The sequence below is a fragment of the Salvia splendens genome, chromosome 5 (genome assembly GCF_004379255.2).
Source record: "Salvia splendens isolate huo1 chromosome 5, SspV2, whole genome shotgun sequence".
NCBI classification, from domain to species: domain Eukaryota; kingdom Viridiplantae; phylum Streptophyta; class Magnoliopsida; order Lamiales; family Lamiaceae; genus Salvia; species Salvia splendens.
Genome location: NC_056036.1, coordinates 5,329,243 through 5,349,988, shown reverse-complemented (window position 1 = coordinate 5,349,988; position 20,746 = coordinate 5,329,243). Strand labels below are relative to the sequence as shown.

Here is a 20,746-nt window from a genome sequence, read left to right as displayed (position 1 = left end):
GGTGCATCCCAGCCACCCAAAAACTGCTCCACGGAATGGCTATTTTGCCCCTCCACTTTGTGTTTTACATTAGAGCATCTCCAGTAAGACTGGACGTCAAATAGCCCTCACATAGCCTTCACACTGCCACATCATCAGCACTACAATTCTCCTGCCACATCAGCTTGCCACATCAACTGGACATCAAATAGCACTCACATAGCCTTCACACTACCTATCCACATCACTAATAACAATTATATAATTTAATTTACACTCGTATCAACATACGGAATTTAATTTACGAGACAAATACGGAAAATTCGAATAATAATATTAAAACTTAAAAAGTACATTAATTTTAAAAAAAAGTATAATAATTTTAAAAAAAGTACAAAAATTAAAAAGTACATTAATTTAAAAAAGTAAAACAAAATCACTCCTCGTCGCCGTCCTCGTCTCCGTCGTCGCCCAGCGCTTCTTCACCGTCGTCGCCGCCGCCTCCGTCGCCACCTACGACGTGGCTATTCCCGTCGGTGTCCCTCCTCATCGCCTCCAATTCTTCACGCTGGCTCTGGTGCAATACACGAAGAAAATCCTTCACCTCGGGGTCCACCGCCGCTTGGAAGTCGGCTAAGGTCTTCACCATTTGAGCGCGCGTTTGTTGGCGCGCGAAGAATTTGAGCTCCTCGGTAGACCTGCCGAGGGGGGATGTCGAATGGACCCCCTGGGAACTCGGGGTGCCCCCCCTCGCAACCTGTTGCGCCCGCTTTTGGCCAACCGGGCGAGGTCGGCGACCGAACGAACGAGGAGTCGAGACCTCCTGGGCCGTCTCAGGGAGGTCTGTCGAACCACCGCTGCTGCCGCTATAATCTCCGGTATAGTTCAGTTTCTGCCTCTTCGGCCAGCCAGCGTCGACGCCTGCCCGGAATTTCTCCGACTCGTTGAGCACAACGTAGCAGTTCGAGTAGGTGAACTCATAGTACTTCTTCTGCGGATCGGGGTAGGCTCTCTCCGTAATCCTCCTGCAGTCTTCCTCTGTTTTCCCACTGGTCTGCATGCGGAAGGCGTTGGCGTACAAACCCGAAAATCGAGAGACGCCAGACCTGATTCAGTCCCAGCACTTCCGGACCTCCTCCCCGGTGCACGGTCTCCCTTCAGGGCAAAATGCCCTGTAGGCTGCGGCTATCTTGGCCCACAAGTTGACGATCCTCTGGTTGTTCGAAACGAGAGGATCGTCGCAGACACTCACCCACGCCTTGGCAACCGCAACGTTCTCCGCGTCCGTCCACTTCCTCCGGCCCCGGATTTCGGCCTCCGGCTGCGACGACTCGCCGACCTTCTTGGCCTTGCCCTTCTTCTTACCCCGCCCTACTCCCTGGCTTTAAATGAGAGTTTCCGGAACCTCGTTCATATCAAAAACCAAGTCCGCTAAGGAGAAGGTCTCCGTATACTGTGCATCCGTTGGGGTCGATGTGTGTGAAGAACCGGTGGAAAAATCAAAAGTCGGCCGATAGGCGTTGTCCCCCCGTGCGTCCCCTGCGCCGGGGGAATCATCTGCTGCGCCGGTGGAATCATCTGCTGCGCCGGTGGAATCATCTGTTGCGCCGGTGGAATCATCTGCTGCGCCGGTGGCTGCATGCCGGGTGCCCACCCTGACATCATCTGCTGCCACGGGTACATGTTGTAGTACCCGGTCATCGGAGGCCAACCACCTCCCCCAGGAGCCGGGGAAGTATGGGACCCTACCCCGGGAGTCGGGGGCGTCTGAGACCCTACACCGGGAGGCGGGGGAGTCTGAGACCATCCGCCGGGAGTCACTGGAGTACCTTCGTAGTTGTTCTCCATTGCTCGTTATTGATCTTGAACAGAAAGTAAGGTAGAGAGAGTACTCGTTAAAACAAGTGGTGCGAATGAAAATGACGTACAAAGCGCGTATATATATAGTGTTTTCAAAAGAAAAAAAAATAAAAAATAAAATCTGTCGCCGGTTTGACGCCGATCCGGGACCCACAATGGCGCCGTGAGGATCGGCGTCGGAACCGGCGTCATCGCGCGAATCGGCATGGCCACGCCGATTTCACCGACGCCGGTTCCAATGGTTCGGCGTCAGAACCGGCGTCGGCGAAAAATCGGCGTCGCGATTTTGACGCCGGCATTGGAGATGCTCTTATCGGATACTTATGATTTCAAATTATAAAATAAGATAATGATTAAATTCATAAATTGAATTGATTTGTTTGTGATTTAATGTTTAAAAGTATGCATATCATAAGTGCTAAAAATTTATATTATACAAAATAATACGAATGTTGGATTAATATTCAAGTTTGTGGGGAGTCTTCTCATTGCTCTATGCGTTTGTCCTTGAGCATATAAATATTTTTACTTTTCGATAATTCACAATTAAAAAAGAGTTACGCCGATGTTGAACTAGATAAACTCACATAGTATGTGTATTTAATGATAGGATTTAACCATGTAGTATTGTTTTTTATTCCTTTTGTTTTGAGTGGAAATTAAAACTATGTAATTTGTTAAGCTCGAGTGATAAGATTAAACTAGTCTTTTATGGAACAAATCTTATGATGATTTTTTACTTTTCAGCTTTTGCATTAACTCAACGGCTACTCCAAATTTGGGAAGCCACAAATTGATTTGTGGCTTCATTTTCATTTTGTGATTTAAATTCTAAAAATATAGAGTAATAAACTAAATTCCTGATTACTTTGTATTTCAAATTACACGTGCAAATATTGTGAATATTTGTGATCATTTAACGCCGAAGTCTGATCTCCTAGCCCTAACGATTTTTCTGCAGCAACATTACAAAGGGACGACCACAAAATGGGTAAATATGATACAAAAATCAACATTCATACACATTATGTTTCTTCAAAATCTAAGAAAAGTGGGTAGGTGGAGGAGGCACCGTATCTCCCCAAGTCATATAGTAGGATATACACAAATTAGGTTTGCAAAGGATTACTCCCTTCGGCCCACAAAAGATGTCACACTTGTTGGATGACACGAGATTTTAGGAAGTTTTGTTTTATGTGTTAAATGAAAATAGAAAATATAATATTTAGATTAATGTGAGAGAAATTTTTTTCCAAAAATGAAAATATGACATCTTTAGTAGGACAAACTAAAAAAAGTGAAACATCTTTTATGGGACAGTACATGATAAAAATTAGGAATGATAACAGTTTCTATCAATGTGTGTAGATGATCTACAATTCTTACTTGGTGGCCACTGCTCAGTTTTAAGTGGCACTTGTGCACTCTGTGAAGTATATACAACTCAAGCTTCCTATTTGTGAGTTCACATTTGTATGCAAATTCAATATTTAACTCAGAAAACTACATTTCAGATTCAAATCCGATATTCCAAAATCCTTCAGGAGTCGAAGGAGGAGCATACCTATATCGATGCCTAGATACTCCATTGTGGTGTTCACAGCGGCTGCTTTCCTTATCAGTACCAGGGAGAACAGCATCATAGAATTTCTTGCATTGTTTGCATTCAAAACCTTTCAGATTTTCACGATCAGATTTCTTTCGCACTGGTTCCACGTACTTAAAACCTGACGTTCCAGCTCTCGGAGGTGACTTGTGCACCTTATTTAATTTAGCATCAGCACCAATGTCCTGTGTTTGATCATCAGAGTCATCAAGGTGACTGTTAACCACATTCAGCTTAGTAGAATCTGGACTAGCCACCTTCATGGCCTTCCCTAAATTATCTCTAACATTCTCCAGAGGAGTATCAAGGAAATCATCATGGGGATCAGGTCCCACACGGCTCTGATGAGACCTTGTGTCCCTCCAGAGAGAATGAGGGCGTTTCATACCAGCTGAGGGACAAGGTTTTGAACTAATCGGGCGCTTTGGAGCAATGAGAATACGGGAAGTTGTAGGAGCGGCAGGACTGGTCCTCTGAACCGATACAGCCTCCTTTTTGTCGATATCTGAAGAAGCAGTGAAATGAAAATGACAAGCTGCATTCTAAATGAATATATTATGCTAACCACAATTTGTGTGCAAATTTTGAGTTCAAAAGAAGAAAAGGCTTGAAGATAAAGGATACTAATTTTGCAAGCTATTAATGTAGTGTGGTGGAGTGGAGGCTATTTTTTCAAGACAATGATCAGGCTATGCTCAAGGACGCAGCTAAGCAAACCAGGAATGTTTTCCAGAATGACCAATTACATCTGATAATCAAGCTGAAAAAATGAAATGTGATTAAAAAAAATACAAATATAGAGCTTACCATATGATGGCCCTGGAGTCTGGTTGTGTCCCATCATTTCATTTTCACCCTCAAGAGGTAGCATAGTTTCTTCAGTAAGATTGCATTTTTCGCGGAGACTTAGGTGCTGAGACTTCAGACTCTTATATTTATCAATACCATCTTTCACTTTCATCTTTTCAGAATACAATTCAGAATCTTTTGCTTCAATCTGTTGCAACAGCTTCCTGTGCAGCTCCACCCCATCCAAATACTCTCTCGTTCTCTTAGAGAGATCTTCCTGAAGCTTATCAACTCTTTCTCCTAAGAGTTTCTGTTTATCCAGAAGCCTTTTCTTCTCCTCCTGAAGCAATTCCAATGCTTGCCCTCTCTTGACTATTTCTAGATTAGAAGACTCAGTTTGTCGAAGTAACTGATCTTGCACTTTACTGACCTTCTCGAATTCAGAAGTCTTTTGTTCAAGTTCCTTTTGGATTTCATTAACACGATTAACCAAACACGTTACTTTCGATGCAAGAAGCCTATTCTCCTTCTCTTTGTCATTCAATGCTTGTTCATTATCCATTATTTCTGCAGCTTGAAACTCGATCTTCTTAAGCAAATTTCCTTGCAATTCCTTCCTCTTTTCAACTTCTTCAGTCTTCTCTCTGAGTTCTGACAGCAGCTCTTTAATTTTACTCTCCATTTTTTCAAGTTTGCGATGGAGTCTGTTAGTTTTCTCTTCATACTCCTTCAATTGGTTTTCTTTCTGCAGAACTGAAGACGATTTCAATTGATTCACCTGGAGGAGCTTATGTTGCAACTCCATTGTATCATCAAGTTCCTTAGACTTCTTGGTTAGGTCTTGCTGCAGTCCCTCGGTATCAAGCTCCAACTTCTTTTGCATTTTCAGACGCATTTTATTTTTCTCTTCAAGCTCCTGTATTGTCTTTTCAAAGCTATGCACGAGGGATGATTTTGATTCGAGAAGCTTCTGCTGATTTTGGTGAGCCTCCCTCCTTTCATTTGCTTCTAGTGTTTGCTGATTCAACTCTTCCTGGAGTTCATTAAAGCGGTTACGGGACTCATTCTCCCTGTGGGCAAGTTGTGCCTTCTCCATCTTGAGCAATCTATTATTTTCAAGAAGCTGCTGGTTTTGACACTGGAGCTTCTTAATCTGGAGCAGCAGGTCTTTTTCCTTTTCTTTGTATGCATCTTCTGCAGCTTCCCTTGCTTCTGAATATATCATATCAAGGCTTTGAGTATTCAACTGAAACTTGGGAAATAGTTGACTGCAGAAGATGTATTCTATCTGAGAAATCCTATCTTTGGTTTCCTGTATCGTAGCAACCAGAATGGTACTGAGCCCAGAAACATATTTTTGATCAGAATGAAAAGCAGGATGCCCTGGGTTGGGAGACTTTTGCAGATGGCATTCCATTTTCAGCAGAAGTGACTAATAAACTGGCCACCTATGATAACAACTACAAAATATGAGTTCCTTTCTCACGCATGAACACTGAAATAGCAAGAACATGTATATAGTAAAGTGCAGCCATGTTCTGGCTGTTTCAATCCTATAAATACATGTATAACCTAGATTTTTTTTCTCAGTCATTTCTTTTCACCACTTACTTTCATCAATAAACATGCATAAATCACAGTCAAATTCAGAAACATCGCACAGCTTCCCACAACATAAACAAAATCTATTATTCAATTTAAAAATCTAACAATTTCAATATCTCACAAATCTTATTGTTCCAATTTTTAGATCTACAAATTCCAATTCAGGAAAAATGAGCAAAATTGCAGATCTCACTACAAAATCCAACAAAGAGTGGATTTATACAGGAAGAAGAAGATACAATATCGGTGAAAAAGAAGTTGACCTGGCGAGCAACTATGATTAAGGCTCTATGTTTGTTGACAGCTGAGACTGAGAAAGCGTGGTGAGCACAAGGCCACGGCGGCAGCGGCGGGGAACTGACGTGCTGTTCGGTCGGCTGAGAATAACGAAGAAAAGGGGGCTGAGACAGCGGTGGTGGTGGTAGATTGGTGAATTTGGCCAGAAATTTCGAGAAGGAATGATAAGAGAGGGAGATGAAGAGTATGAAGGACGCATGAGATGGCTTAGGCGGGAAATTATTTATTCAATTAATTTTTTATTTATTCATTGGGCCCAGATTTGGTTTATTATTTTGTTGGGCTTTTCGAAGATATGCGGGATAAATGGAAGATTCGATTTTTTAAATTTCTGATGTTTCGCCGGAGAAGGATATGTTCCCGCCGTCATTTCCCGGTACTGTGACTTCAATTTTTAAATTTCTGATGTTTTGCCGGAGAAGGATAAGTCACCACCGTCATTTTCCTGTGTTGTGATTGCTGTATTAATCTAGTGCAGCGAGTTAGTAGAGTAGAAAACATCACTTTCATCGACATTATTAAGCTTGCTGCGTTAGTGGTGTGGGAAACACCACATTATCGACTTTAAGCTCGCTCCGGTGGTGGGATCAGTACTGTATGGATACAGGTTCCAGAAGATGGAACGAAGAAAGATTAGGTTTCTTTAGAACACTTGCCTAATTATTCTAATTAATAGACTGAAAGTTTGAGTCATCATAATGTTGAATATTCTAAACACAAGGCAATTGGCAGTGTGCAGGGGAAGTGCACAATGTAATGTTTCAATGGGATCTTCTTATGTTTCTTAAGAAGTTCATCAAATGTCGCACAAATGTAGCCAACACTAACAAAAAACACAGCGAATGAATTCCAAATGTCGCAGAAATGTAGCACAAAACATTCCAAATGTCGTACAAATGTAGCACAAAACAGGTTGAATTGATTAAGAGTCAAACATAAAGATCTAGAGTAAGGCAAAATTGAAACATAGCAAGTGCCTATAACATAAAAAAAAAAGTTACTCTTCCTCCTCAATGACTGAGGTGCCCAATCCCTTCAAGCCCCCTTCTGGAATTTCGGCAACAGTCACCAAAGAGTAGAGTTCCTCCTTGGCATCCTCGTCATCGTTCCTCTTTCTTGCAATTCGGACACGAATCCTTCTCGGAACACTGCGGATGCCACGGCTCCAGATATGCTTGTTCAACTTGACATCAACTCTCACATCTGTAGTTCCCATGGCTTTCTGGGCAAACTTTCTGATTTCCTTAATAGCATTTGGAGCCTTCTTCTTGAAGGTGCTGCATCGAATACATAACCAAGTCAATCATAGTGTTGGCAAACAATAGGGCAGACGATTAAGAACACAAGTACAATATCGCAAATGGCAAACTCTGAAAACACTGTAAAAACATGGAGTATATTCAAACCAAATTACAAGCAAACAAATATGCATACAATCAAATCAAGTGAACACAGTAATTTCTAATGACTACTGAGATTTCAAAGAAAAAGCAAGGCAACAAAAGTTCACAGCCATGTTTTCAGAGAGGGGCAATAGCGATACAAGTATCTTCCTGTATATACAAGAATCAGTATAATTTTAAAATTACATCGAAATTGCAGATTGATGCAAGCTAATTACTTATGCTAGTATTATGTTAAGGTTAATCCAACTGTTACACCACACTGGTAAAAGAACAATAAAGATAAATATGCTTGAAATCCGGATGTTATTTGTTATGTGTGAATCTTTCAATTTTATGCGAGGCATTAACAACTCAAGCTTCTATATTACAGTTTCACATAGCAGGACTTGATGCTAGAATTAAAATATTCTACGAATACTTTTAGGGATAAAACAATGAACCAGATCCAAAAACGAATAAAAGGGATTACAGAGACACATAAACTCCAAAAAATCTCAAATCTTCGGACAGATCAGTTCACAGCCCGAAGCCCCGCAATCGAAATACACATCGAATAGAGAGATTCCGAAAGCAACAGTTTAATCCAGTAATCTTACAAAATCAATATCAAATTAAAGTTTATAGCATATGAGAGAGAGAGAGAGTACCATCCGTGGAGGCGCTTGTGGAGGTTGATGGTATACTCCCTGGAGACGACCTCCTCCTTCCTCACCTTGCTACCCTTCTCCACCATTTTGGATTTGGCTGCTGCTGCTGCTGTAAACCGCACTGCTTTTGCTTCCCTGGAGCTTAGGCTGGTGGAGAAACCCTAATTTTATTGAACACGGTTTATATAGAACACAGAATACCCAAATAGGAGTATAAAGAAGCCCACTTCTACTTGTAAATATAACCTACTGGATTAATAGGCCCAATATTAACATCTTCAATGGGCCTAGCTTGAATCACCTATATAAATTGATAATTTCATTAATCAAATTGATGTTTTTAGTTTTTATTTTGGCAATTTATTTTTTAATAAGAAGGAGGCTCAAACAATGTCAAATAGATAAGCAATTTGTTTTTAGTAAAACATATAAAGGTTAAGTTTAAGTGACAACCAACAAAAAGCCAAATAGATCCTAACACAACGTGAATCACAACCACTATACAAACCTAGTTGGCAATCAACATACCGGGATCATGGTCTCATAGTTTTTCCCGTCTCTTTTGATGTCTCTAATCTCGTTCAATTTCTAGTATTGCTCAAGTTCTCAATCACTAATCCCTATAACAATGAGAATTAGGACACCAACCTCTAGTCCAATGACTCTGGCATGAAAATAAATGTTTCTTCTATCTCTATATTATTTCATTTGTTCCTTGTTAATTGAGTCATTATTCTATTTTGGAGTCCAATGACTCTGGCATGAAAATAAATGTTTCTTCTATCTCTATATTATTACATTTGTTCCTTGTTAATTGAGTCATTATTCTATTTTGGAGTCCAATGACTCTGGCATGAAAATAAATGTTTCTTCTATCTCTATATTATTTCATCTGTTCCTTGTTAATTGAGTCATTATTCTATTTTGGAAAGTTCTAAGATAATTGAATCATTTTTAGTAACACTCGTTTTTACTTTATTATCTCTCCGTCTCTCCTACTTTATTCACCCTCGCCATCTACTTAACACACTAATACTCCTATCCTATCTTTGCAAAACACACATGTGTCATCTTCAATTTTTGCGATGCCGAGCAAATAGCCAGATACCTCATAATCGTATAATCCCCGACCTACATATATATGTGTTATAATATTACTCTAATATTATTTATATAATATTTAAAAAATTGTGATTTATAGTTTTTTTTTCATATTTTTTTGGTCATTGCCGCATTTCCACAGTATTTCTATACTTACTCCATTCGTTGCATAAAAATATATACACTTACTATTTCAATTTGTTCCATAAAAATATGCGTATTTCTATTTATGAAAAATTGTCCTCAACTCATTATCTATATACATCAATTTATTTACAAGCTTATACTATTATGATCCATAATTACAAATCATTAAACACTAATAATAATGTGGGTCTCACTATCCAGTATCCAATAACACTACTTTAACTATTTTTTTCCTTATCTCTCTTACTTTACCAATTGTTCATTAATTCTCGTGTCATTTCAAATGCACATATTTTTATAGAACAAATGAAATATGATTAATTATCACACAAACTTTCTAATTAATTGGACCATTACAATACTCTGTTCGTCTCATTACATGTGACACATTTCTTTTGGGCACGTCTCATTACATGTGACACATTTCTTTTGGGCACAAGTTTTTAGGTGGTGATGTATAGTGGTTAAATGAAGAGAGAATAAAATAAGAGTGAGAAAAAAGTAAAGAAAAAAAGTAAATAGAAGAAAAAATAAGAGAGAGATAAAGTGTTATTTTTTTGCATGGAAAAAAATATCTCGCTTATTATAAGACGACCTAATAAGAGATGGCCCATATTTACGGAGGGAGTGCTATAAAAAGGTGCATACCAAAATTTCCCTATTCCTGGTCGAACGAAATAAAATAGGTCTAAAGCTAATAAATTATGGAAATTTATCCTCCCTTACTCCCTTTGCTTTATATTCTCTTTTTTTTATCAGTTTTATCTTTAGACTAAAGCTACTTTTATACTAGGATAAATTTGTTTATTTTATTTCCCAAATTTCGATCTACGCAAGAATCATATATTCTTTTTTACATATTTTTTCACTTATTTATATATTTAGTTTTTAATTTTAAAAATTATTTTAACGGTGTGTGGCATTAATTGCGTATCTGACGTGTAAAAATACGATCTTTATATGGCACTCGATATTATGATTAAGATTTGATTGCAAAGTTGTCTGTTTTTAGCTGAAAAAACTTACTATACCCATTCTCAATCAGTTGGCTCCCTTTTCATTTTCAATTTTTGAGATATATCATATCATTAATTTCCAGTTAATAATTACAAAAACAGAACTTCAAATAATTTGTCCACGTAGTAACCAAAAATCAAACCACCCCATATATCCACATAAAATATAACTACGGTAAATTAAAAAAGAGCTAGACATTTTCTTGATTTGGAAATGTTGCCGCAGAATCTACACCTGTTAGTAAAAATAGATAAAATAAAATAGAGGACAAATAGCAATTTAAATTATAAAGTTTGATCAAATTTCAGTATGTCCCATAAGCTTTGAAATTGGACTACTAAATCACAAAGTTTTAATTTTTTTCAATTGTCTCATCCATGCACAAAATGTCATCTTTTAGCGATATTCAAAACGACATGTTTCATTAATATAAGTAATTTTTCTTTTATATTACTTTATTTTCTCATTTCTCTTCTTATATTATATTGAAATATTGTTGTTCTTAACATCACAAAAAGGCGCCAATTTGTGCATGGATGGGACAATTGAGAAAAACAATGAAACTTCGTGGTTTAATATTTCAATTTCAAAGTTCATAGGACAGACCATAATTTGACCAATGTAATTTAAATGGCTATTATCCTTAAAAATATGAATTGGTACACAAACATAGTAAAATTGAGAGTCAATTTTCATCCTTTTCAACTAAGTCACGAGTAATTTTAATTGGCTCGCCAGAATGATCTAATTAATAAACTTATATGCATGTGATCACTACTTTTGATTAATTATATACTCCATATCATACATCACCTATTAATGCATATAGATATAGTGTCAACCATTTTATTAAAATCTGTATTGTCCATATAGTATTAACTTCTGTAAATGTTAGTTGTAATAATTCAAACCAAACCATTGCATGTGTTTTCCTAGTTTTAAACCTATTCATAATAATGTTATGTCTATCTGAAATATATATCATCTTTTATCTCTACCTCGGACTCCACTAACTCTGACGCCTGATCTCTAGTCAACGATATTGAAATATCATAATAGTAGTTCTTATAATTATTGCTCATCGCAATAATATTATATACGCAATCACATGCAAAAATATGAATGAAAACAACATAGTTGAAAACAAGTACAGAAATGCAGGCTGGATTGTAGATACGTACGTACGTTGTCTTTGAGATACTACAAATCATTTTAGTCAAAGCTTTTGAAAAGACAATATCACGCGATTGATCATGTTACTAATTAACTGCTGATTAATTATTAGTTTTATAAGTATATAAATAAATTACAACAAAATAATCTGAATTGTAAATTGAAAAACTCTTTAAACACATGCACTCGATTCAAGTAGTCAAACTAGGAAGGATGTAATGTAACGACGTGGTAGGAAATTAATGGGATACATGTCGTCTTAGCAACACCTCGACTCCACCTATATCTAAACAAATTAAAGTATTTGATTTGTGCAGTCAAAAGATATTGAAATCATCTTACTTAATCAATAATTGCTCCTCCCAATAATATATAGTACTACTAATAGTATTATATACACAATCACATGCTAAATCCGTGTGAAAAGCAAAATCGTTGAAATCAAGTATATAAATGCAATGCAAGGAGCCATTGCTTAATGCTAACCTTGAATTGTAAAATTTGTAAGAAATTTTACTTCCTTTTTCTCTTGTTCTGATATTTGAGCTGCGCATCTTTATTGTTTTAGTCATTTATATGATCCCTACTTTATTAAGTGGAAATATCATAACTATGTTTTGCTTGATTTATAGTACTATTAAATTGTTACATGTTGAACCGATTGCAATATCTCAACTCTTAGTGTAACTAATAGCTGCAGTGTGATGGAGTACTAAGGTTATAATGGTGGTTGGCAGTTGATTAGGATGGCAAATATGGAGAGTGCTCCGTCTTCATCGATATTCTCTGTTGCCGATTCTACAGACAAAGTTCTGATGTTGGTAGGCACAGTTGGTGCCATTGGTCATGGACTGTCAGTGCCTCTGATGGCTCTGATTTTCGGAAGCTTAGTGAATGCTTTCGAGCAATCTCAAACGAAGAACACCGTACCAATGGTGTCCGAGGTATGTTCCACCTCACCACTTCCTCACATTTTAATTTTGCTTCTCATCACATTGGATCAAACCACAGGTTTCACTTGAATTTGTGTACTTGGCTCTCGGGTGTGGACTTGCTTCTTTTCTTCGTAAGTAATTGAAAGCTCGTGTCATATAATCGATTTATATATTTTTGCTTTTGTACTGCAAATCAACACTTGATTTTTACAGAAGTGTCGTGTTGGACGATCACTGGGGAGAGGCAGTCTGCTCGAATTAGGAGGCTATATTTGCAGGCTATACTGCGACAAGATATTGCTTACTTTGATGAGAAAGTAAGCACCGGAGAAATAATTGAAAAGATGTCTAGTGACACTAATCTTATTCACGATGCCATTGGAGAGAAGGTGAGAGTGTATTCATTCCTCTTTCCGTTTCTTAATGATGTTTATGATTGTGTCTCATTGATCGTGTAAGCATAGGCGGGGAAGTTTGTCCAAGTTGTAACGACGTTACTCGGAGGCTTTGTGGTTGCCTTTGCAAAAGGGTGGCTCCTTGCACTAGTCATGTTTTCAGTACTTCCTTTGACAGTCATGTCCTCTGTCGTCATCTACTCTCTCGGTTTCAAGATTAATTCTCTGGCTCAGAAAGCGCGCAATGATGCTGCCAACGTAGTGCATCAAACATTTGGCTGTATCAGAACTGTGAGTGAATATAATAGTTTTGGTACGAAACACCATCGATATATAATGGTTTTGAACTGTGTTTAGGTTGCATCATTCAATGGTGAGAAACAAGCTGTTGCTAGCTACAAGAAGTTTCTTGCTAGCTCCTACAAATTCGACATGTTTGCAGTCTTGAGTGGCGGATCAGAATTCGGATTCCATATGTTTACCATGTTCTGCACTTATGCTATGGCTGTTTGGTTTGGTGCCAAAATGATCATACATAATGGTTATACTGGAGGGGAAGTGTATACAGTGCTCCTTGCAATGATAATGGGATCTTCGTAAGTTTCTTCTCGAGTTCTAGTCGATAATCCAACTTTTGTCTTGACAGCTCCAGAAATTTTCTTTTTGCAGTTCTCTGGGCCATGTGTCGCGTCCACTAGCTGCATTTGCAGCAGGCAAAGCAGCAGCTTTAAGTATGTTTGAGACGATAAATAGGACACTGAGCATTGATGCATATGACACGAGAGGAAAAATATTGAACGACATTCGTGGAGACATAGAGTTGAAGTGTGTCACTTTCAGCTATCCAACAAGACCAAAAGAGCTAATATTTGATTCATTTTCTCTGTTTATTCCCAATGGAACAACTGTAGCTTTGGTCGGGCAGAGTGGAAGCGGGAAGTCTACTATTATTAGTCTAATAGAGCGGTTTTATGATCCAGTTTTGGGTGAGGTATTGATTGATGGAACTGATCTACGAGAATTCAAGCTCAAGTGGATTAGATCAAAGATAGGCCTAGTTAGCCAGGAGCCACTACTTTTCAATGCCAGCATCAAGGAAAATATCGCGTATGGCAAAGACGAGGCGACTTCAGACCAGATTAGAGCAGCAGCAGATTTGGCAAACGCAAAAGATTTCATTGATATGCTTCCTCAGGCATTTTTCAATTTAGTGTTCCATGATCATCATCACAGTATATGTAGAACTGTAATTTCCTTACATTTTCTTCCCTTTTTCTAGGGGATGGATACCGTGGTCGGGGAGCGTGGCGTGCAGCTTTCTGGTGGTCAGAAACAAAGAGTTGCAATAGCTAGAGCAATCATAAAGGATCCCAGAATTCTACTTCTAGATGAGGCAACAAGCGCGCTAGATGGAGACTCTGAGAGAGTCGTACAAGAGGCGTTGGAAAAGATCAAGATGAATCGAACGACTGTCATTGTTGCACATCGCTTGAGCACTATTAGAAATGCTAATTTAATTGTTGTTCTTCACCAAGGGAAACTGGTTGAGAAAGGTAAACACACCTTCGTGATTCATTCTTGTTGGTTTTATTTCAAATCTTTGTGAAAATTGCTGGTATCTTTTAATCAGTTGTTAATGATTTCAACTTTCAGGTACACATGCCGAACTACTCAAGGATCCTCAGGGGATGTATTCGAATCTGATATGCTCTCAAGAAGTAAACAACAAATTGGAGCAAAACATTGATGACAGATACATAACATGTGCCACAAGATTTGGCTTAGAGAGTTCACGATCATTGGGAATGGCAAGCAGCAGCCCTGGTTCATTGTCAATTAGTTCCTCGAAAACAGCATTAGATGTTAAGTCTTCCTTCTCTACTGATACATCAGAATACCATCCGGAAGTCTCACTTTATCGCCTTGCTCATCTCAACAAGCCAGAGGCACTAGTGCTAATAGCAGGAGCTGTAGTTGCTGTCATAACTGGGGCAATACTGCCCGTTTTTGGCTTACTAACCTCTATCATGATCAAGACATTTTTTGAGTTGCCTGATAAAATGAGGAAGGATTCAGAATTCTGGGCTTTGATGTTTCTCATTCTTGGAATAGTAGCACTGGTTGCATATTCATTAAGGTCATACTTGTTTGGTGTGGCTGGGAATAAACTGATTAAGCGAATCAGAGAAATGTGCTTCGAGAAGTTGGTTAGCATGGAGATAGAATGGTTTGATATGGCTAAGAACTCCAGCGGCGTGATCAGTGCAAGGCTCTCGACTGATGCAGCTATGATCCGTGCTCTCGTTGGAGATGCATTGGCACAGATTGTGCAAGAAATCGCCTCACTTCTAGTTGGGTTCGCTATAGCTTTTGAAGCATGTTGGCAGCTGGCACTTATAGTTGGTGCAATGATGCCTCTCTTAGGACTCAACACCTATGTACAGATGAAGTCTGCCAAAGGCTTCATCAAGGAAGCAAAGGTAGCCAAATCAAGAATTTCAAACTTCAATTTTAATTAGATTATAGATTCTTTGCTTATAGAGGTTTTTATATCCTTCTACTGTAGTTGATGAATGAGAGAGCGAGTCAAGTAGCGAACGATGCTGTTGGTAATATGAGAACGGTAGCTTCGTTTTGTGCTCAAGAAAAGATCATGGAGATTTACAAGGAGAAATGTGAAGGGCCAGCTTCAAGTGGGACAAAACCAGGATTGATTGGTGGAATTGGATTTGGTGCATCTATGTGCTTTCTATATTTGGTTTATGCTGCCAGCTTCTATGCAGGTGGTCGGCTCGTTGAGGATGGGAAAACTACCACTGCTAATGTATTTTGTGTACGTTTACATGGCTCTGTCTCATCACATTGCGCTCATTTGCATAATGCAGTTCTTGCAAACACGCAGGTTTTCTTCGTTCTATCAATGGTGGCCACAGCAATATCCACTTGGAGTGCCATGGCTCCAGATTCAGGCAAAGCAAAGGCGGCAGCCGCCTCCATATTTGCCATTCTTGATGGCAAATCCAAGCTTGATCCTAGACACGAGTCAGGGATCACTCTCGAAAATATTGACGGGGAAATTGAATTCAGACATGTTTACTTCAGCTATCCAAGTAGGCCAGACATTCAGATTTTAAAGGATCTTTCTTTGACGGTCAGCAGTCGCAAGGTTGTTGCTTTACCACAATTCAACTTAAACATAGAAACTTTGTTGTTTTGGTTTCAAATATGGTAACTTGTAGTAATATGTTAATGAGTTCAGATGGTTGGTCTAGTTGGGGAGAGTGGAAGTGGTAAATCAACTGTGATCTCATTACTCCAAAGATTTTATGAATATGACTCTGGTCACATCACACTTGATGGGATTGAAATACATAAGCTCCAGCTGAAATGGCTAAGGCAGCAGATGGGGCTGGTGAACCAAGAGCCGGTCTTGTTCAACGACACAATCCGAGCAAACATCGCTTATGGCAAAGGAGAGTCCCCGACCGAGGCTGAGATCATAGCTGCAGCAAAATCAGCCAATGCACATGAATTTATCAGTGGGCTGAACCAGGTCAGTATTCTTGAAAAACTATAATTTTTTCTTGTTTTAGTAGACATTATTAGTGCTTGAACGTGTTGCAAAAAAAATTACAGGGATATGATACGGTAGTAGGAGAGAGAGGGGTTCACCTATCGGGCGGGCAGAAGCAGCGCGTGGCAATTGCAAGAGCGATAATCAAGAAGCCAAAGATACTTCTACTAGACGAGGCAACGAGCGCATTGGATGCGGAGTCGGAGAAGATAGTTCAAGAGGCTCTAGATAGAGTGATGGTGAACAGAAGCACAATTGTAGTAGCACATAGGCTATCTACAATCAGGGGAGCAGACTCCATTGCGGTGTTCAAGAATGGATGCATTGTGGAGAAAGGAAATCACCAAAGCTTGATCAATATCAAAGATGGCTATTACTCCTCTCTTGTAAAACTTCACCATGCTGCATTGCCTTAAAATCATTTTCTTGGGTGTAAGAAATTCTTTTCCTACGTCTGTGAATTGTTCACTTGCGCATTAACATGCGGTTGAATCCTTGCAACAGTATTTTCCACCTTTTTAATGTTTTTTTGCTATTTTGGTTCCTGACGGCCGGCGGGGCGGGTAACCAAAAACTGAATCAAACGGTGTTAGATTCCGATTCGTGGTTTTGTCAATTAATGGGCCCCGCCCCGCCCCGCTTTCCAAGTGACATCCAACTTGCACGAATTATTAACGGGCCCCACTTAATTCAGATACACTGACATATTTCAATAAAACTTTTCCAGTAAAATAACTTGATTGCAATGTTTCAGTGATTGCAATCTTTCCACTGAAACAAGGAATACATCTGCATACAAACAAATTTAGAAATTAATCAGCACGCGGCAACGCACGGCGCATATAATGATTTCACAGTAATTTCCGTTTCTATTTTTTAAATAAAAAACGAAAAGTAAAAGTTGAATTTCCCATCGTTTCGCCCTAATTCTTCCGGCAATTCCTTCACCGTAAGAGCTACAACATAGCCGGAGCATCGATCTTCATATGCTAAGCATATGGCGAAATTGATTTGATTGGTATTTCCCTTTCCCTTTGCTTCAAACATCAGATTTTGACGATTTTCGCGGCTTTGACCACCGGATTCTCCCTCGCGATCGCTTCCCGGCCGGCCGATTTGTAATCATAGCTGCAGTCGTGCCGATCGGGGTATCGATGATCGGGGCAGAGAAGGTCTCCGCACCGGCATCGGAACCCGGTCAGACCTACCTTCTTCCGACAACCGGAGCACCGATTAACTTCTCTCTTCATCGAAACCGCAGCTACGGAGGCCTCTCTCTTCAGATCTCGGCTCGTCGCAGCAGAAGCGAGCCTCCTCTCCGGCAGAAACGAGCTAGATCTGAAGGATTTCTCCAACAAAACGTGATTAAACGGCTTCGCCACGGCACCGACGGAGGTTGATGCCGCTGCGGTTGCGTTGAAACACTTCTGACAGAGATTATTAGCAGCGGCGGAGTTTCCGGCCACGCCGCACTTGACGCACAGCGACATGGTCTCAGGTACGACCTTGAACTCCGTCTCCTCCTTCTCCATCCTCTGCGCCATTTTTGACACAAAAAATTAAAATCTGAAAAACAAAGAACAAATGAATCTGGACAGAATCGTTGGCGGATTGATCTCAAGAGAGAGAGACAGGGGCGTATGGAGACCGGAGAGATGGAGGTGGAGAGAGTTGCGGGCTGGCTTTGGGAAGGGAGGAGGTGGGATTTGAAGGGGTCGTGGTGAGGAGTTATGGACGATAATGCCCTCGTCATTTTTTAGTTATTTTGTGCTGGAAAATTAATTACTTATCTTACTTTATTACGAGTTTTTATATAATCCCACTTGTTTCAATATTTAACCTATCCTTTTCAGTCACGGTTTCGGCTGGACAGCTCAAAAAAGTACTACTAGTACTTCCTCAGTCCTAAAATAATTGATCAGTATTTATTTTTTGCAACAAAATTTAAGAAATTAATAAAATAAAGATTTAAAGTGGATAAAATAAAATAAGAGAGATGAAAATAGAGTAAGTAGGAGAGAAAATATATTTTTGTCAAAAGCGAAAACTCAACTATCTTGAGATAATCCATAACCTATCATATGGGACAGAGTGAGTACTAATTTGATTATTGGATCATAACCTATTATGATTGGCTTGGATTTGTTTTTAAAAAATTATAAATAAAATCAATGTTTTAAAAATCGGACCGGACCGGCCGATTTGACCGCGAACCGGTACGCAGTCCAGTCCCGTTCATACTATAAACCAGTTAGTACATTAAACCAGCGTGAACCGCCAGAACCGGCCGGTCGGACCGGGAACAGGAAACCTGTTTGAATGCATTTACAAATTTTATTTTTAAAATTTTAGGCATGATAGGGGTCGAACTCAAGACCTCTAGGCATAATCACCAACAATTCTACCACTACACCACAATGACTTCTTTAAACATTACGAAACATTAGTATACTTATACATGAAACATTAGTATACTAATAATGCGTGTTTAATAACAAAGTAATTAGTACTAATTATGATATTTAATTATCATCTACTTTAATTATGTATCGATTATTACTGCTAGTTTTATTATTAGTTGTATATTATGAATATGTGATTACTTATACTTTAAGTTTACTATATTATTAATTATAATTTCTTACTAGTATTTACTAAATATATTTTTTTAGTACATGTTTATTTATATATCTTTATGTATAATATTATTTTGCCACATTACCTTTTTAAAATAATATGAACTTATTTATATACATAATACATTAATTTTTTTATTTACAATAACTTATGCTCCTAATTTTTATATTTAATCATATTTATTGATAAAAATTAAAAAAAATCTATCCTTCACTAAACCTTTATAGGTAGAGGTGTAATGTTTTTGGCATATACTATTAATATTATACATATTTTTATCGTTCACTAAATTGAATATATTTTGTATATTATTTAATTATATATATACATTTATAACAGTATAACGGTTGGACCGGTAGTTAAATCAGTTGGACCGGTTGAACCATGAACCAGTGGCTTCACCGGTTCACTCACCGGTCCGATTTTTAAAACATTGAATAAAATAAACTAAAATTGAGTTGGTTTAGGTTTAGTTTTGTCAAAGAGGCGGAAGTGATATAAATAATTACTGCTTCCTCCGTCCGCAAAGAATATGCACTTTGGGTATAATACAAGTTTTAATGTAAAATTAGTAAAGTAAGAGAGAGGTAGAGAGCAAAAATAATTAAAGTATTGTTAGTAGAGAATGGGTCCCACCTCATTGCAGATAAAAGGCTTTCCAAAATTAGAAAGTGCATATTCTTATGGGACGGACTAAAAAGGAAAGAGTGCATATTCTTGGACGGAGAGAGTATGAAATAGTAATCTTGATGCGATGATAATATAGATTTTTTTGTGTTAGAAATTTTAAATTATTTTTATGAAATACTTCCTCCGTCCCCCATAATTTGTCACTATTTGACCCGACACAGATTTTAAGAAATGTAACATAAAGTGGGTTGAAAAAGTTAGTGACATGTGAGTCTCACTTTTATATATTAGTTTTATAATAAAATATGGGTGGAAATGAGTTAATGGAATATGTTGTCTACTACCAAAAATGGTAAAAGTAAAAAGTGACAAATTTTTAGGGACGAACGAAAATAAAAATAAGTGACAAATTTTCAGGGACGAGAGGAGTACTAAGTGAAAAGAGTAATTTAGGAAAGAAAAATATCTTAGGCCATCCACATCTCTGTCTCAATACCGTCTCATCCCTTCACTATTCATGGGTCCCACTGCACTTTTTACCCCATCTCTTAACTAAGAGACAGCACCTGCAACCTTCGTCTCTTAACCATCTCATCTCTTAACTATTCATTCAATTTCATTTTTTTATTTTCATTTTCAACAAATTCAATTAATAAAAACACTTCATTAAATAAAAGAAAATTACAATTTAAAATCCTAAAATAATAAAGAAAACACACAATTAAAATCTTTAAAAACTAAATAAAAAGACATAATTTAAAATACTAGATATTAAAAATTGCACACTTAAATTATAAAAACTACTCCGCCGGCGAATAATCCCCCGAAGGCAGTGGCGGTGCACCCGTTTGAGGCGGAATACCAAGTTGTCTTGCCAGATGCGCAATGCCGGCAAGATGGACTTGATATTAGTCAGGCGTCATGCAGGAAGTGTCAGCCATCGTGGCG

At 38.4% G+C, this 20,746-nt stretch overlaps 4 protein-coding genes across 5 annotated transcripts; 1 reads left to right on the top strand and 3 right to left on the bottom strand.

Moving 5' to 3' along the window:
• Positions 1–3,118: 3,118 nt before the first annotated feature.
• On the bottom strand, positions 3,119–6,326 carry LOC121802589 (protein gamma response 1-like). The gene is made up of 3 exons (XM_042202276.1): positions 6,103–6,326; positions 4,253–5,682; positions 3,119–3,950 (listed from the first exon to the last, which is right to left on the bottom strand). Exons 2-3 carry the CDS (start codon positions 5,649–5,651, stop codon positions 3,343–3,345), a joined length of 2,007 nt encoding a protein of 668 aa, XP_042058210.1. The 5' UTR covers positions 5,652–5,682; positions 6,103–6,326; the 3' UTR covers positions 3,119–3,342.
• Positions 6,327–6,960: 634 nt separating this feature from the next.
• LOC121805987 (60S ribosomal protein L31) lies at positions 6,961–8,355 on the bottom strand. The gene is made up of 2 exons (XM_042206048.1): positions 8,190–8,355; positions 6,961–7,413 (listed from the first exon to the last, which is right to left on the bottom strand). Exons 1-2 carry the CDS (start codon positions 8,273–8,275, stop codon positions 7,134–7,136), a joined length of 366 nt encoding a protein of 121 aa, XP_042061982.1. The 5' UTR covers positions 8,276–8,355; the 3' UTR covers positions 6,961–7,133.
• Positions 8,356–12,024: 3,669 nt separating this feature from the next.
• LOC121804734 (ABC transporter B family member 11-like) lies at positions 12,025–17,018 on the top strand. Of its 2 annotated transcripts, XM_042204379.1 has the most exons (13): positions 12,025–12,130; positions 12,365–12,571; positions 12,639–12,693; positions 12,776–12,951; positions 13,027–13,248; positions 13,315–13,553; positions 13,627–14,152; positions 14,237–14,510; positions 14,611–15,437; positions 15,524–15,790; positions 15,860–16,123; positions 16,217–16,510; positions 16,594–17,018. In XM_042204379.1, the coding sequence occupies exons 2-13, from the start codon at positions 12,374–12,376 to the stop codon at positions 16,945–16,947; spliced, it is 3,696 nt and encodes a 1,231-aa protein (XP_042060313.1). In that variant the 5' UTR covers positions 12,025–12,130; positions 12,365–12,373; the 3' UTR covers positions 16,948–17,018. The 2 variants fall into 2 exon arrangements, with proteins under 2 accessions (XP_042060313.1, XP_042060312.1); XM_042204378.1 differs by having other exon boundaries at positions 15,524–16,123.
• A 220-nt stretch (positions 17,019–17,238) lies between these two features.
• On the bottom strand, positions 17,239–18,289 carry LOC121804735 (zinc finger A20 and AN1 domain-containing stress-associated protein 5-like). Its single transcript, XM_042204380.1, has one exon. The coding sequence runs from the start codon at positions 18,073–18,075 to the stop codon at positions 17,578–17,580; it is 498 nt and encodes a 165-aa protein (XP_042060314.1). The 5' UTR covers positions 18,076–18,289; the 3' UTR covers positions 17,239–17,577.
• Between the last annotated feature and the right edge of the window lie 2,457 nt (positions 18,290–20,746).